General features: G+C 36.4%; 1 protein-coding gene across 1 annotated transcript in view; it reads right to left on the minus strand.

Moving 5' to 3' along the window:
- LOC139134064 (uncharacterized) overlaps positions 1-14480 on the minus strand; it is a 49544-nt gene that overhangs the window by 22031 nt on the left and 13033 nt on the right. The window contains exons 24-51 of the mRNA XM_070700964.1: positions 14134-14363; positions 13255-13385; positions 12841-12968; positions 12377-12565; positions 12019-12245; positions 11620-11775; positions 11340-11470; positions 11011-11138; positions 10596-10784; positions 10205-10431; positions 9804-9962; positions 9462-9592; positions 8997-9124; positions 8635-8823; positions 7382-7608; positions 6842-7106; positions 6215-6406; positions 5455-5687; positions 5080-5204; positions 4532-4656; positions 3904-4104; positions 3267-3487; positions 3027-3157; positions 2531-2652; positions 2091-2303; positions 1405-1622; positions 893-1038; positions 385-521 (exon numbers count right to left, since the gene is read on the minus strand). Coding sequence (XP_070557065.1) covers positions 385-521; positions 893-1038; positions 1405-1622; positions 2091-2303; positions 2531-2652; positions 3027-3157; positions 3267-3487; positions 3904-4104; positions 4532-4656; positions 5080-5204; positions 5455-5687; positions 6215-6406; positions 6842-7106; positions 7382-7608; positions 8635-8823; positions 8997-9124; positions 9462-9592; positions 9804-9962; positions 10205-10431; positions 10596-10784; positions 11011-11138; positions 11340-11470; positions 11620-11775; positions 12019-12245; positions 12377-12565; positions 12841-12968; positions 13255-13385; positions 14134-14363 — 4899 coding nt within the window. The remainder of the gene's footprint in view (positions 1-384; positions 522-892; positions 1039-1404; positions 1623-2090; positions 2304-2530; positions 2653-3026; positions 3158-3266; positions 3488-3903; positions 4105-4531; positions 4657-5079; positions 5205-5454; positions 5688-6214; positions 6407-6841; positions 7107-7381; positions 7609-8634; positions 8824-8996; positions 9125-9461; positions 9593-9803; positions 9963-10204; positions 10432-10595; positions 10785-11010; positions 11139-11339; positions 11471-11619; positions 11776-12018; positions 12246-12376; positions 12566-12840; positions 12969-13254; positions 13386-14133; positions 14364-14480) is intronic.

Raw genomic sequence — 14480 nt, forward strand, 5'->3', positions numbered from 1 at the left:
ACCGTGCTACTCTACATTATCTGGTTGTGTGATAGCACATATGTACATATGTATAGCTAAATCCAAAAATAGCAAGTAATATAGCTAAGTTTTGGCTTTGTAAGTTCCAAATATTCGAAATCTGAAAAGAATTTAATAATAAATGTAGCCAATGCCTGTACATTCAAATGTCTGACTTCATTGTAGACATGACCGAGATATATTAAGCAAATAATCGATCGATTCTTCACGGTCCGCTAATCACTGAAACGAAGGCCAAACTTCATTTTAAATGTTTTCCATGCCCATATCGTCGTGAATGCGTAACATTCAAATGAGAAAACAACGATAACATAATACGATGTCTTCTCACATACAAAACGCCATGGACATACTCATACGTACCGTTCTGAACTTGGTTGCGTCAGTCAGAATGACAATGGCGGACGCTATGACGTCTGGCAAAACTATAACCGTTTCCATGGTGAATTCTATCAGTGCACTGATGTTACGTTCCATGTGCATAACATTATACAGTTTGTCTGAAACAAAGAACGGTAGTCCTCTAAAAGTAAGATTACATAGTAAGACAAAGTCATCTATATAAATTGTTATTGGAATTATGTAAACCTTACAACATGTTTCTGAAATCAACGTGTATATGTACCTTGTAATAAGCCTTGCTTGTTAATTTTGAGTGTTTTTTATTTAGAAATCAAGAGAACTCTTACATCAGCATATACAGCTAAAACATGTCAATCACCAAATGGAAAGAAAAAGAAAAAGTGAGAATAGGCGGTCAGTGCCTTGGTTCGCCGGTAATCCTGGTGAACTATCGTTCTATGATGAGTAAAAGTCTACTAAGACAAGACGATCTTGGTAACCAGAACTTTAAAACATATTCTTCACTCACCTGCCATAGTAGCAAAGTGATTATTTACAACGGCCATTGTATGATCCACTCTAACCACTGTCAATTCAACGTCTTCTTTCCAGGCTTGGCTTTCGCTGAAGTATGGCGTGATTGCATTACACAGCGGTACGGCTAGGCCGGGCAAACTGAAATTTTAAAAAAATGTTTATCATATCCATTTAATAATAACAAAACAATGATTTTCATATAATGTTACAATAGTGATCATATTTTTGTATTTTGTGAAAATGTAACGATAAAGCAGCTTTCCTTTATTCGGATGTTCTGTTCTTAAATGCTAAATTCACAAGAAATATAAAAGAAGCCGTTGGCATGGCAAGGTGGTTTTATTAATAACAATCGTCTTCTATGATCAAAATGTACTCAATAAATTGAAAAAAAATTACTTCAAAAATTTAAAGAGAATAATATCAAAATCTATCAATTTGGCAAATACCTATGCAACACTGAATTTCCAGTGTGGAATGGCGATATTAAGTTTCAGTAAATACCTTTCAAGACCTGGCATTTCAAAGTTATCCAACGGAGAATTGCCAATTTGGAATAAGGATAGCAAGTGTTGCAGATTGACATTGTTCAACAGAAGATCTTTCTCAAGTAGCTGGGCTATATTCATCATTACATGCTGGAGCTCAACAACTATCCTATGCCATTCGACGTCATCGGCACCAATACCTCTGCCATAGTTATCTGTCGCTAGTTTTTCAATCTGAAACATGGAAAGAACATCATGACGTATCTTCGTCTAAGATACATGCCATGCATATTATTGAACTCGTGGAGTATTATGGGTGCCAACTTTACCGATTTTGCCTTACTCATACGATGATACTATGCGAAACAAGAACGATTTCCCATCATCTGATTATTACAATTAGTCAACTGATATGTACATGGAAAGTGGTGTCAAAAAGAAAACTAAAAAAACGGGAACAAAACTATTAATGATTAGATGATGATGATGATGATGATGATGATGATGATGATGACGAAGATCATGATGATGCCGCTGACGATGATGATCAGCGGTTAAAACAGAGAAAAGAACTTCATTCCTATACTTCTTACAAATATCATATCTAACATTAAACTAATGTTTGTCATTAATTATCGTCGCCGCCTTGAGGTCATTTTCTCTGTGTCATAGCGGTGTCAACAGTTTACAGAACACACACACCTCTTTGTAGAGCAACGTCACATCCATCTGAGAAAGGAGCTGATTAACGAACATGTCCGCTGTGCTTTCATTTGAAGCAATGACACACAGAGCTTGCTGCAACAAAGTGACGTCATCGACCTCGAAACCATCCGGGAAATCAAAGAGTTTGATGAATTCTTCTGGGTCGCATACAGTGATTTGGAATGTATTAATATCAATTAGTTTAATCACCTGTAAGAAAAGAGTATGGTAAGTGATAATTCAAAATTAGATGACATTTTGTGAAATTAACAATTCTTGATTGTGTGTTCGGTGGCCATAGCAAACATCGGTGTTTGTTTGTTTGCGTGTTTGTTTCAAAAAATTGAGATAGGCGTCCGGTTGTGATATAAAATGATAATTCAGTACAAAATAAAGATTTAAAGTTAAAATCGGGCAAAAACATAAGTTAGTCTTACATCATGGGGCTTGACTACCGCGTTCATGAAAGTAAGGAGCATGTCTTCAGACATTATGGTTGACAACACATCTATCAGCTCAGTCTTGTTGCGGACCAAGTTTGTCAGATTGAAACCAAAACCTAGAAAATGATTAAAATCAATCAATCAATCAATCAGTCAATCAATCAGTCAATCAATCAATCAATCACCTTGATTACCACAATTTAAGCAATTGGTATTGCAGCAGTGACAAACATATATATCATTTACAAAAATGACAATTTAAAATGCATGTATTTAAATTCAAATTCGGGCAGCAAAGTTAATGTTAACTCGGGTACTATCGTAGCTTATGGAAGAAATTGGATCAAAGGTTCAAAATCTTTTTCTCTAAACAACAGCATAATCCTACTTTTAGATTCTCAGTGTACAATTATTCTTTACATGACAATCCTTAGTATTTGTAGTGGTATCCGCTTAGAAAGAATTTATTACAACACAATTTACAACTTACTTTCTAGTTCAGCATATCTGTCATTAAACCATTCAGCTAGGTTGCCAATAGACTCCATGTAGCCCTTTGTTGTCCTCCAGAACCCTTCATTACTCAACAGTGGATCGAGACTCTCAAGCACGGTGACCAATCTACAAAAATAAACCAATCATAGTGAAACATTCATTTGAGACTATATGTAACGGCGTATCTGCTAGAAATTTTCGCACAAAGATAAATGGGAAAACGAAAACAACTTACATTTGTAGCTCGTTTGTTCCGACTGCTTCCATGTACCTTTCTAACATCAGTTGTATTTCAGTAAAATTGACGCCGGTGAGATTGCTAAGTCCAGGAGCCACTGTTTGTAACTGATCAAACAGCCCTGTGAGTTGTTGAATGTTTCCAGTCATATCCTCCCAGTCAAAGTCCCGTATATTTGTCAGTGTGTTGGTTGTATTTGGCGACAGAAGTACCGTCATCTAAAAAAGACAACACGGGAAGATCATACAAAGTCAGAGTCAATTTGAAAAATATCAGAAATATTTTGGATGAAGGAAAGCAAACTCTTGTCTCCATTATTTAATTGACAGTCATTTGAATCCTTGATTATGTGATTAACATTTCGAAAAAATTGCACAAGACAGTTTTCAAACGAGGGAAGTAGAGTAATGTCAGCTTTTTAATGAAATTATCTGACACAAGATTGAATTGCAAGATTCAAGCATAAAAAAGAAACTAATTCAGTGGGTTACATGCTATTGCATTTTTACAACTCGGTCACCTTCACATTATTTTACTAAACCTAGCTTGTCTACAGCAATGTGTTATCAGACTCACACTTTCGTTTCCCCTACTGAAAAAGAGAATAACTGATAGCGGTGTTTAGCAATCTTACCCATCTTCGCAAAGCAAGGATATCAATACCAAGATCCTCTTCTGCCTGCTTGAAGAAAGTTGTCACATTGATATGACACATAATCTCTTGGATTGCAGTGGCGTTGAAGACAGGTGATAGTGGTACGGACAAAGCAGTCGTGAAGGTTTCTTGGTCGCAGAACACGTCTTTCCACGCTCCTTCATTGAAGATTGCGGCCAACTGCCGAGTAAAAGGTCATTAAGAAGAATATTTCAATTTATCTTGTGTAGATTTCATGTCCACGCACTGGATCCTGCATATAGTGTTCGTTATATTTACTCACTTTGTATTTCAGTCATATATGTTGAGAACGCCTGCAGATAATCGGCATGTGACTTTACTGTATAAATTATTTCATAAACAATTTTCACATGGTTACGAATAAAATACTGGACGAGAATGCGTGATAAAAATGGATTAGAGAGGAAAGACGCAGTTATCTTTGTTTCCTATTAAATGTGACTTACTATTCTTCTCTGAATTCATAAATTATTATTATAGGCCGTTAGACATCTGTTTTTTACAACGAATACACCGTGAAAAGATGGCGACCCCTTTCACATTCATATACAGTCCAGCAAACGAAAAATTGTCTCATGGACATTACCTTCCAGATATCAAATTGATCCATTAGGAAAGCTTGCTGTATGAGTTCCGGAGAAATCTTAAGTCTGTCTTCAAGATATTGCAATAACATACTCGGGTTCCTCATCAGCTCTGTCAAATCGAGATCTGAAGCAGTGATATAAATACAGTACCCTTGTTACGATCACGGCGTGTTTGGAATAAGCCAACTGCTCGGAAAAATTCAGTATCAGGCGAATTACATCGTAAGAAAACTGACATGTTTTGCCCTATATACGAAGCGTCGTAATGAAATTCTGCTCCATCGATAGTTTTCGTTCTTCGACTTTTATAAAGCAACAATGATGTTTTTGAAAAGGTGTAAGTATTATGGTGTCATTTGCGATCATATTAAAAAGAAAACATTGTTATGTTTTAAAACAAATACTGTCTTCTGGTCATACGTTTTCCTTGATGTCAAATAAACTGACACTATAAATGACCTGAACAGAGTTTACAAAGATAAAATCACCACACTGAAATGGTCATCATGCTAGTTCAGTCTAATATTGTGTAAACCTAATTTCTCACCATCTTGCAGATCGTTAAAGATTGCTTCGATGAAGACATTGAACAATTCAAGCTGCGGTCTGACCATGTCCCAGACACCGGCCGCTCGAAGAGAACTCTCCACTAATTTCAGCATTTCGTTGATACTAAGAAAAACCAACAAGATAAAAAATTAATGTTAGGGTTTACTGCCACACCGAATGATTGTCACGCCGCTAGTTATGGCAGAAAACAAAACCAGAGTGACAGAAGCACTTCAATGAGGAGCAAATTGCTCAACTTTTTTTGTGTATAATATTTACTATAAAAAATATGTCACAGAACAAATGTCCCAAAATGGGTAACAATAACTACGGTTTCAGGTACATAGTAAACGTTGTATACAAGTTAACTTACGTTGCCGATGATGGTGTCAACAGTGTCGAGTTCAAATAACCCTGCAGAACATTCAACAGGTCGCTTGCAATCGTGGTATTTAACATATTCAGCAGTGATTGGTCGATGCTCGCTGGATTTTGAAGCATGTTCTCGATGGCGCTCACGAGATCCATTACATTTTCAACAGTTCCAGTGAGGTTTGATTTCCTTTCGTCAAGACCACTTGTCATTGAAGCCCACAAATTCTCAAACTATTAGGAAAATAATTAAATAATTTCATGTCTTAAAACACAATATCTCAAAAAAAAATTATGAAGGTGGAAAAATTACGCTTTGATAAAGTTTATTAATCAGACGGGGAGTATTCTCAGTAAACTAATTCCATGTGCCTCACACTATTAATAATATCTATTTAAATATTGCCTACGGTACGGCGATAAACTACAATGAAATAACTTATTAAAACAACAATGACGTCAATGTATTAAAATAATTAGAATTAATGTCTCTCCTGTCTCATTGGTTCTAATCAAGACTTGAATACACGAGGTGTTTAGATTTTCTACTGACTCAGTATGCCCAATAGATCACTTGATGACCATACAAACAAATCCACGTGTACAAAAGCTTCCGGCGAAACATGTATTTTTACACGCGTTGCGCATGTTTTTCCTTAACCGTGGTCCATTCGAATTCCAGGTTTCGCTATTTAACACAATCAAGAATGGTCCATTGCTGCACATTATTCGACTGATATTGAAATGCAGAAAATACATACCTCAGATATTATATTTTGAACGCTAAGCTGGCTGATCAGCGTTTCCACCAGTCTGGTAGCATTTGATTGACACAACACACTTTGGAGTTCCATGTATGCCTCTTCCGATGCAACCGTTGGGAATTGGATGAAGGATGTATTGCAGAGATGTTGAGTGAGGTCTTCTGGTCTAGTGTTTAGTAGCATTGACAGCTGAAACATAGGACAAAAATGATAAAAAACAGTACTGTAAAGACATTTTGACTGCCATACCTGCAGTTGTAGTTTTATATTTCGCGCAGCATTTTACCAGGAATTAATAAATGCATTAAAATACACAATATAAATTATACAACGGATTTCATTAGCAAGGAAGTAAAACTTCCATTACCCGTCATATTTATGTGTTCCGGCAATATGTACTCTTCATGCTAAAATACACACTTGGTCCCTAGACGAATTAAAATTCTAAAACGCATATTATAGCTATCCTCGTACTTGTTCAGTATGTGCCTCGTCTACTGTACAGGTAATATAGCTTAATATCTAGATGCGTAAGCTCAGTGCCTTTTAATTTTACGTTTCTCTATCCTCTTTTCCTGAAACATGTGAAAACCACACGTTTTGTGGTACAGGCATGTCTTTTACCTGGCTTGGTGATATTGTAGCCTTTAACATCGCTTCCGCTGCTTCCGGTGAAAGATTCATTGTATCACGAAGTATCTGAGCCATTGCTGACGAATCCTTGAATAGGCTAGCCAAATTGAGTTGCATGCCAATCAGACCTTCCAGCTCATTGGTTAACCATTCACTTATCTGACCAATCATATCCATGTATGCAAGAAACTCTCTCCATTCTGTAGCATTCTGGTAGAGCACTAGCTCCATGAGATTCTCAAATATTGGGACGACACTGGTTGTATGGGAAAGATAAAAAAGACCTTTAAAAGTAAATCTTTTATTATTTCACTGTAACTGAATGATCCGATCGACGAGTTCCGCTGCTATATCATGAAGACGTGTAGCGTCTGGTATGAGTCATCGATGATTCTGCTAATAGACTCTTGGCTCATAGGCCATTTCTAAATTGTTACGACCTTTTAAAAACGTTTCGATAAAAACCTTTAAAATGTATACTGTCATTATTGAGACTTAGTATTTCTTATCAAATTATTGATGCGTATATACCTTGCGGCATCTGGTATCGCCATTTCAACATCAAAGGCATCAGCCAAATCGCTCAGTATAGCCGTCAAGTTACTTTCCATTAAGACGTCCTGCCACAGGGATATGGGCATCATTGGTATTGGTGTCGCTGAGTTCATCATATCAGTCAAAATGGTATACAGCTCCATTACATTGAAAATTGTCTGTTTCCAGTCAATAGCAGATATCTGCTGCGTCGTGTTGGAAACCTGGAATTTTATAGGAACAATTCATTATAAACGAGCAATCAGCAGGAGGTAGCAGGAGGTAATGCTAAAAAAACAGAAGAATACTAGTGTTTCCACCCCTTAAGTGAAATAAGTATTGTCTGTTAAGGTGAAGGCCGACGAATTCGGAACGCGCAACACGCTTTAGAACGTTTCTGCGCAGATTTAACTCCAGCCTGCCGCAAATGGGCTATTTTGTAGCGCATGTATTTAACATCACCTGTCATTGTTGAAATTGCGCTTTTACCGAATTTTTTGACCCAGTGTCTTAGAAATACATGTGACCTATAAACCTTGTCATATTTTGACCCCCTAGGAAGCTGGTTTTTATTCAATATGAGCGAAAAATTAACATTTTTCTCCCATTTATATGGCGCAAATTACCCATTCACCTGGAGATATTGTAAAAGGTAGCGTGGTGACACCCTTTTATTATAAGTGTAAACTAAATGGTATTATGTCAGGATTTTATTCGCCAAGTTTGGTCAAAATGACACCATTCAAAGCGACAGGAAGAAAGTTCAAAAATTATGTAATGATATAATTTCGATATCGTCATTTTGTAATCGATACTCATGTTAAAATTTCTTCACAAACATCACGAAAACTATACATTCTGATAGATATGGATCTTAAGTCTTGGTATTTATTAAAATTAACTCATTTACTAAGCGTTTTATAATTTCTTTCTTTAGTTTAAGTGAATTATATCATTTTTATTTATTTCTAACGACGCCATTTTAACGTCCGTTTCCATGGAAACGAGCGTGGGACCCCCATTTTTTATTTCATTTTTGCACTTGCACAACTTTCAAGGAATTTTGTGCAAAGTTTCAAGAAAATGACACCACAACTTAATTTTGACGTAATTCGTAGTACTTCACCTTAATCAAGACGGAAGATTGGCATAATTTATCTCCTTAATATTCCACGATAACTATGCATTATTAATAGAACGTTAACAACGTCTTTGACTTTGTGCCTATATCCTGGTAGAGTTGTACTTACCAAAGACATTAACTTGTCTACATCAAAGTCCTGTGCCAGTCGGGTAGCTATTTCTGTGAAGTTAGCGCCACAGAGGGCGTTAACAATCTCACTGACATTCACCGATGAACCAAAATCAAAGACTTCGGTGAGTTTATCTCCATCGCAAACGAAGGCGTCCCATTTTCTTGGATCGACGAGGTAAAAAACCTGCAGAAACGAAGAACTATAAAGTTACTTTCCTGGTCAAGGGATATTTAAATGGTGACAGTTGGTAGGAGAGCGCTTGAAAGTATATTAAAATGTGGCAATGTTGATGACGTCATAGAGGTATTGATGACTGATGTAGATGACTACGCAACGATGAGTGATGAATAACTTACTTTATCTGGATTTAAGGACGCAGATAAAAGATCAGTAGCAGCATCAGGCGACAAATTTAACGATTCTTTCAGCAGAATCAAGATTTGGTCTTGACTGTTGAGCATTCCACCTAGCGTGATATCTCCATCTGTAGAGAAAAGCACGTCTTTCTGATCAAAGAGCATTGCACCCCTATGTATTGAAAGGACGTCCAGTACTTTTTGATGTACCGACGTTAGTGTATCTACACTCACAGTCATTGTACTACTTTGACTAAATGACACTGATGAAGTCAAATATCAAATTGTTAACCGTCATGAGGGCAGACGATATTGGTACGAACTATTTTATTAGAATATAAACAACGCACGCATTCTAATAAATAGTAATTACACACGTATATCATAAGCTGCTTTGTTAAACAAAGCAATTTGTTAAATATGCATTAGCTCTTGAGAACTGAGCTTATAAGATAGTTGTCATACCATTCAAGGAACGTACAATCCGGACTGAAAACTCAACGAAGTAGTTTATAACGTGGATGTATTGTTGCAGTTGGGACCACATGGGGACATCTTCCATCTCGTTGCTTACGTCATTCAGCAGATTCCCGATGCTGAAATTCAAAAATCCCGTGAGAAGTACATTAGCAGAATAGCGATATAGATTAGGTATCTTTAATGATTCTATAGCTATATGGTGTCAGGATATTGCTGTTGTTTGCATACAGCAAATGTTGCAATTAAGTGCATTAAAATCTGCAATTAATCTCACATTATATACTGAACAGAAATACTTATTACGTGTCTTACACGAAGCAAACTTACAAAGCCAATTGGTTTTCTCCATATGATGTGATTATTTCTTGCAGATGGTGTATGATTGAGGATGCGTTGAAGGACAGTAGCATACTAAGGTTAACGTCTCCGACAGATGCGTCCCCGCTCGTGATCAGCTTCCATAACACATCAATTAAAGGACCAAAACTGTGCAAAGCGATATATGGATGGAAAAGACGTGTTTGTAAAATACCATTCCAGAAGTATGGTAAATAATCGCTTCTATTAAGGTGATATCATTGTTTCTTCAAAAGCCGATGTTAAATCTGATTTTACATGCATAATCATTGTTGAGTAAGATTTCGTTGTATATATTAGGATAATAGGCCAGTCACGATCTCAGACTTGCATTTACAAAACACTAGCCAAAATGAGATGGACAAAATTACCTGTCAGGGGTAGTTGCAGTCAAATTGCCCCCAAACATTTGCATTAGATCACTGAAGATATCCTCAATATCCATGTCCACCATGAGCGAGTTCTGCCATTTTGAAAGCTGCATTTGCAGTGTTCCATTCGATGCCATTAGATCGAGGAAAGATTGGTACAAAGTTGTCATTTTAGTTACAGTGTCTGCCCAGTCCATTTCTGGAAGCTCAGTTGTATTAGATGCAATCTGAAATTTAAATTTCACACATAAAGAAATGTTAACATCTCGTAATCCAGTAATCCCTACAAGAACAATGTAATGGAGGAATAATTATAGTTTACAACAATACAGTCTTATTTCGTTAATTGAATGATACATTAGTTTGGAATAAAAGCGAATTTCCAACTTACCATCATTTGAAGTTTTGCGATACCAAAGCTTTCAGCCAATCGATTGGCCAACTGTGTGAAGTTTGCACCACAAAGGGACCTCACCACTTCAGTCAAATTTGAGGCAGAACCAAAGTCAAATATTTGGGAGAGCTGATCAGCATCACATGCGAATGAGTTCCATGTCATTGGGTCTATTAGCTCGGACAACTTAAAAAGAATAAAAAGAGAATAAATCACAGTATATGTTTTACATAGAGGTGTGTTTTTTAGTGGATTTGGGGCTGAAATTACACATACAGGCTTTTTAAAACATCGTAAAGAACAATAACTTCATTTAAATCCAGTTATAATGTCAAAAGATAAAAATCGCAAGCATTATTTAATCGTAATGTTTCTACTAATTCAAAAGACAAGTATGGATCTGTCTAGGTACCTTGTTGAGGTTGAGAGATGATTGTAGTATCTCCATGGCAACACTCGGTGATATCCTTAGAGACTCCGTCATCAGTGAAAGAATCTCACTCTGGTTGGCAAGGAGACCGCCTAATGTTATGTCTCCATCTGTGAGAATTAAAAACAGCATGACATTGAAATTACTTGACAAACAAACAACACCTCTCTGGTGTTACGCATCTTTGTTTTCATGAAATGCGATCATCTTTCATCAATTGAGGGCGTCACATTCAGGATGCACAGTTCACAAATCAGAATATAAACGCTGACAATATTGAATTGAATAAATAAAAGCACAAACATATATACCCTTGAGTCCGTCAAGTCCCCGTTGGGCAAGATCTAAGATGTAGTTCATTACATGCACATAATGCTGAAGCTCTGACCACATCTGGTTACCACCTAGCTGACTGCCCACTCTGTTGAGCAATCGACCAATCCTGAAATACAAAACGAAACGCAAATTAACTATAAACATTATGTGTGGAATAGCAGTGCTCATGCAAAATGATTTGTAATGCAACGATAGCAAAGTGCTAACATGCCACTGAACCCACGGCATTAAGATTTCAATACTATCTAAACTTACAGCTCAATCTGGTCTTCCTGGTTGACAGTCAACAGGTCTTGTATCAGATTAAACAGTTTTGTGATATCGTCTGGGCCCGTCGGTTGTAACTCGTCCGGGAGTGGAACGGGTTGTTGACCCAAAATATTGTACAAGCCGGAAAGTATCTCACCCAACCTATCGAATTAGAAAACGACTTTGAATTAGAAAACTGTAATAACAAAATAATATAGTGAACAAGAGAGACAGAAAGACAGACAGAAGTTGATATATTGTTAATAAACATATATAGTGTTTTTCAAGAACGTTGATTTGAGGTAGGTATTCGCCACAAGCGAAGAACACAAATAAGGGCTTGCTGGGTGTGCTTACCGCTGAACTTTAGTTATATTATGGATATTTTTTTTGCTTTGCAATTACCTTGAAATATCCTCTTCAGATATGCCATCGTCAAACATATTGAGTAGAGAATTCAAGTCTGCCGAAATGTTTCCTTGTGCAGTGAGGAACTCTTGTAATATGGACACAGTTAACATTTCAGTGTTTGAATTTGATAATAAAGCCTCCATTAATTGACCTTGTACTTCAAGTATGTTGTTGATCATTTTCGTCCAATCTATCATCGGCAGATCGCTATTCATATCGAACTGAAAAATAAAGCATGTAACAATTTTATTTCGTACGATGCAAGGCAATGGATACAGTGTACTTAATTTTATAAATATTTGATCATCTCAGCATTGTCAGCTTAACTATGGAAATCATAGATTTAACTTACCAAAGATGTAATCTTGTCAACATCAAATTCGTTTGCCAGATGATGTGCCAGTGACGTTAAGTTAGCTCCACAAAGGGAATTGATGAGATTTGTAATGTTAACCGTCGAATCAAAATCGAAAACGTCTTTCAATGACTCGGTATTACACGCTAGATTTCCCCATGTGTTTGGATCAACTAACGTTAAAACCTGTAATATCAAAAAAGACAATTTAATAGTTTAAAAGCCAACACCGATGAGACACCCATTTTTTAGATAGTCTCTGTAGATGTTTAGAAATAATTTCCATGCATTGCAATAATGAAACCACTAAACAAATGGATGTTCATATTCTTTGATAACTTCCTATTGGATATATCTTAATTGAAGTCACGGAGTTCATGAACGTATGGATTGATTTAAGGTGTCCATATTCTGGCAATACTTCATCGTTGTATAATTGTTACACTGAATAAGTTATATACCTTTTGTGGATTCAAAGGTGTTGCTAATAGCTCTCGGATAATTTCTGGGGACACTTTCAAAGCATCTTCCATCCATGACACAATTTCGCTGCGATTGCCGAGAAAATCTGCTAGGGTCAGTTCGCCATCTGACCGAAAGAAAGAAGTACAAAACATGACCAATTAATAAACATTACTTTGTTATGTACTTTAGTCCTTTCCTTTTGTCCATAGTGAATTGCATTTTCTTAATATTCGACTTATTTATCATGTAATCTATCCTCTACGTCAAAGGTATCACTTTTACAAATCCCTTACAGTTCGCTTATATGCTTTCAGCGATTGCATATTTTTAAGAACCTGCACACGAATGAAATATACAGCAACACAACATTCTGAACAAAACACAGTTTTCTGAGTAAAATAAAACCGTACCTTTTACGGCGTGAAGCCCCTTCTTCGATAGATCTAGGAAATAGCTCAATATGTGGATAACACGTTTAACTTCATTCCATATTTGGTTATTCTCAAGATGACTGTTCAGCTCATTCAATAATCCTCCCAGCCTGATGAGAAATGTTGCCAACAAGAATATTTAAAGTGCACATGAAGCCTCATATTATAACTTATAATGGTCCTTTGTTCAGACGTAAGTTTTGAAAGTCAATGTGTATTGGAGCCAGTGTACAGCTGAGCTATAGTTGGCGATTGTCAACATTTCCTGTAAGGCCTTTTAAAGAAAATTCTTTGTTTGCCGTCCTTGGATTTTTGAAAAACCTACCAGCCAGCCGGAGGAAAAGACAAACACAGGCAAAAAATGCAAGTGTATTAACATAAGCTTAATTTTTATTTGGCTTCTTTTGGGAAAATAAAAGTTAAATTTGTACTAAAGTTAACGTTGTGTTTTTTTCTTAATTTTCTCTGAAAACCTATCAGCACGCGACGACAAACAATATAATTTGATTTAAAGGGCCATGGCCGTTAATATACATATTCTACTGTTAATGATCAATCAATGTAACGATGCATTTGTATTTGTTGAGAATTATAGCCATTTATGCTCAATGTCAGAATATCCTGTGAAGCCGAAAAAATATAAAAGCGTCCAAGTAGAAAGACAATACAGAGATCGCATAGTATGTTTTTCAAAGCATCATCTTTATAATTGTGAAAATACAAATGGATTGAATCTAAATCAGATGTGTGACTAAAGGAATCCTGGTGATGCAAAACTACTACAAATTATGGAGCAGCCAGCTAAGAGAATGTAGAATGATTAAAAAGTATAGCAGCTTGAGTAAATATTGAACTTACCCGTCCGGATTCACTGCTGTCATGTTTGCACCAACAAGGTTGGCAAGGTCATTGAGCATATCGTCCATACCCATTGTACTCATAATGAATATTTCTTGCCACTTCAAGAACTGCATTTGCAAAGTTCCATTCGATTCAATCAGGTCCAGGAAAGTTTGATACATATTTGTGATTTTTGAGATTGAGTTGGTCCAGTTGATTTTCGGAAGGTCGGTTTCATTAGAAAACAACTGTAAGACAGTTAAACAATATAGTTTTTAGCGTTTGCCACTACAGTAGAATATAAAAAAAAGATATGAGATAAAGAAGTCAACAAGACTGTTTAAAAGCGTTCGCGTGTACTTCAA

The sequence above is a fragment of the Ptychodera flava genome, chromosome 5, assembly GCF_041260155.1.
Source record: "Ptychodera flava strain L36383 chromosome 5, AS_Pfla_20210202, whole genome shotgun sequence".
Taxonomy (NCBI): Eukaryota; Metazoa; Hemichordata; class Enteropneusta; family Ptychoderidae; genus Ptychodera; species Ptychodera flava.